Genomic DNA, 1751 nt, shown 5'->3' with positions numbered 1-1751 from the left:
GGCGACACCATGTCAGTGGACCACTTCCCAGACCTGCTGGGTATGGTGGGCCACGAGGCGAACCTCCACAAAGACCTCCTCCAGTGGGACTATCGGGACACCTTCTTCAACCTCACCCTGAAGGAGGTCCTCTTCCTGGAGTGGTTCAGCCAAAACTGTCCCCAGGCCCAGTACGTCCTCCAGGGCGACGACGACGTCTTTGTCAACACTTTGCGAATTATCGACTTCCTGGAAGGCCTGTCGGAGGTCAAGGCGAAGGATTTGTTCATAGGCGATGTCATCAGCAACGCGGGTCCACACCGAGACAAAAAACTGAAGTACTTCATCCCTGAGAGCGTGTTTGTGGGCCGGTACCCGCCCTACGCCGGCGGCGGAGGTTATCTGTACTCTGGGGAGTTGGCGCTACGCCTTCACAACATCTCTCAACAGGTCGTCCTGTATCCCATCGATGACGTGTATACGGGGATGTGTCTGAGGAAGCTGGGTCTGGTTCCCGAGAAGCACAGTGGGTTCAGGACCTTTGACATTGAGGAGAAGTACAGGTACAACAGCTGCATCTACAGGAGCCTGATGCTGGTTCACAGCCGGACGCCGCAGGAGATGTTGAAGATCTGGTCGTGGATCGTCCGTCCGGAGCTGGAGTGCCAGTGAACGCCGTCAATGATTGTTCGAATATAACCTTTTTAAATTATTTTAAATCCTGAACAACCTCTGTGTTAATTTTTTTTAAAGAAATTTAAATAATTTATTAACTGTATTTTAAAGTCGACTGTATTTGTGAATAATTTCTTTTCCATAAGTTTTATATTCACATAAAAGAAAGGAGCATATTTGGCAAACATTTTCCCTCACTGCCGCTAATGTCAGCAAGATAGCGTGTGTGGAGGATACCCCGATGTCTGCACATGCTAACTGCTAACACATATAAACATAAGGTTAGCATGCAGCAGGCTAATGTTAGAGTGTGGTACGCTGCATTTGGAAAGTTTCTCATGTTTGGGACTCGCAGTCGTCATTGGACAACTGAAGACAGATGTGTAATTTCAGAGTTGGTCGTGTCAGGGTTAAAAATAATGTGTATCAACACTTTAACACTATATCCATCATATTGGGTTTAATTACCCTGTTTTTGAGCTTTCCTTAAACTCGATGTAATGTGGTTAAACGTCCAATGCGTTAGGATTTAGTGGCATCTAGTGGTGAGGTTGTAGATTGCAACCAGCTGCGACCAAGCGTGTAGGAGAACCTACGGCGGCCTTCAGGTAACATAAAAATGCCTAGTCTGTGTCTAGAGTCGGTGTTTGGTTTGTTCGTTCAGGGCTACTGTAGAAACATGGCGGTGCAACATGGCGGGCTCCATGGACGCTATGTAGATATGAAGGGCTCAATCTGAGCTAACGTACGTGATTACGAATATTCAATTTCTGCCAATAGATTCTACTAAATCCTACACACTGGTCCTTCAAGAATTATGTTGTGCTCTGTATGCTACATGCTAATGCTACCACTGCTATGTTATCATGGTACTGCTAATGTTTGTATATGTGCAGCTAGCATGCGTGCAGGTTGATTATTTCGCCCATATAAACTCTGAATCAGTTTTTGGTTGACGTGCTCTTCCTCCTGTTCATACAACACATTACAAAGATCCCTTCCTCATGTCATTCAGCGTGAGTGAGTCCTCGCTCTGAGAGAAAATCTATTCAACGCTTTATCTAAAGGTCAAATGAGTCAAAACAAGTGGTGATCTT

The 1751-nt window shown here is 45.9% G+C and overlaps 1 protein-coding gene across 1 annotated transcript; it reads left to right on the top strand.

The window, feature by feature from the left end:
* The first annotated feature begins 6 nt into the window (after window positions 1–6).
* Window positions 7–1740, top strand: LOC111648851 (N-acetyllactosaminide beta-1,3-N-acetylglucosaminyltransferase 2-like). Its single transcript, XM_023398588.2, has one exon. It carries the CDS (start codon window positions 10–12, stop codon window positions 649–651), a length of 642 nt encoding a protein of 213 aa, XP_023254356.2. The 5' UTR covers window positions 7–9; the 3' UTR covers window positions 652–1740.
* The last annotated feature ends 11 nt before the right edge of the window (window positions 1741–1751 follow it).

The sequence above is a fragment of the Seriola lalandi genome, unplaced genomic scaffold (assembly GCF_002814215.2).
Source record: "Seriola lalandi dorsalis isolate HSWRI2012SDOR001 ecotype SW California unplaced genomic scaffold, Sedor1 jcf7180001963920, whole genome shotgun sequence".
Taxonomy (NCBI): domain Eukaryota; kingdom Metazoa; phylum Chordata; class Actinopteri; order Carangiformes; family Carangidae; genus Seriola; species Seriola lalandi.
The sequence above is the reverse complement of the archived record's forward strand: the minus strand, read 5'-3'. Positions and strand labels throughout refer to the sequence as shown.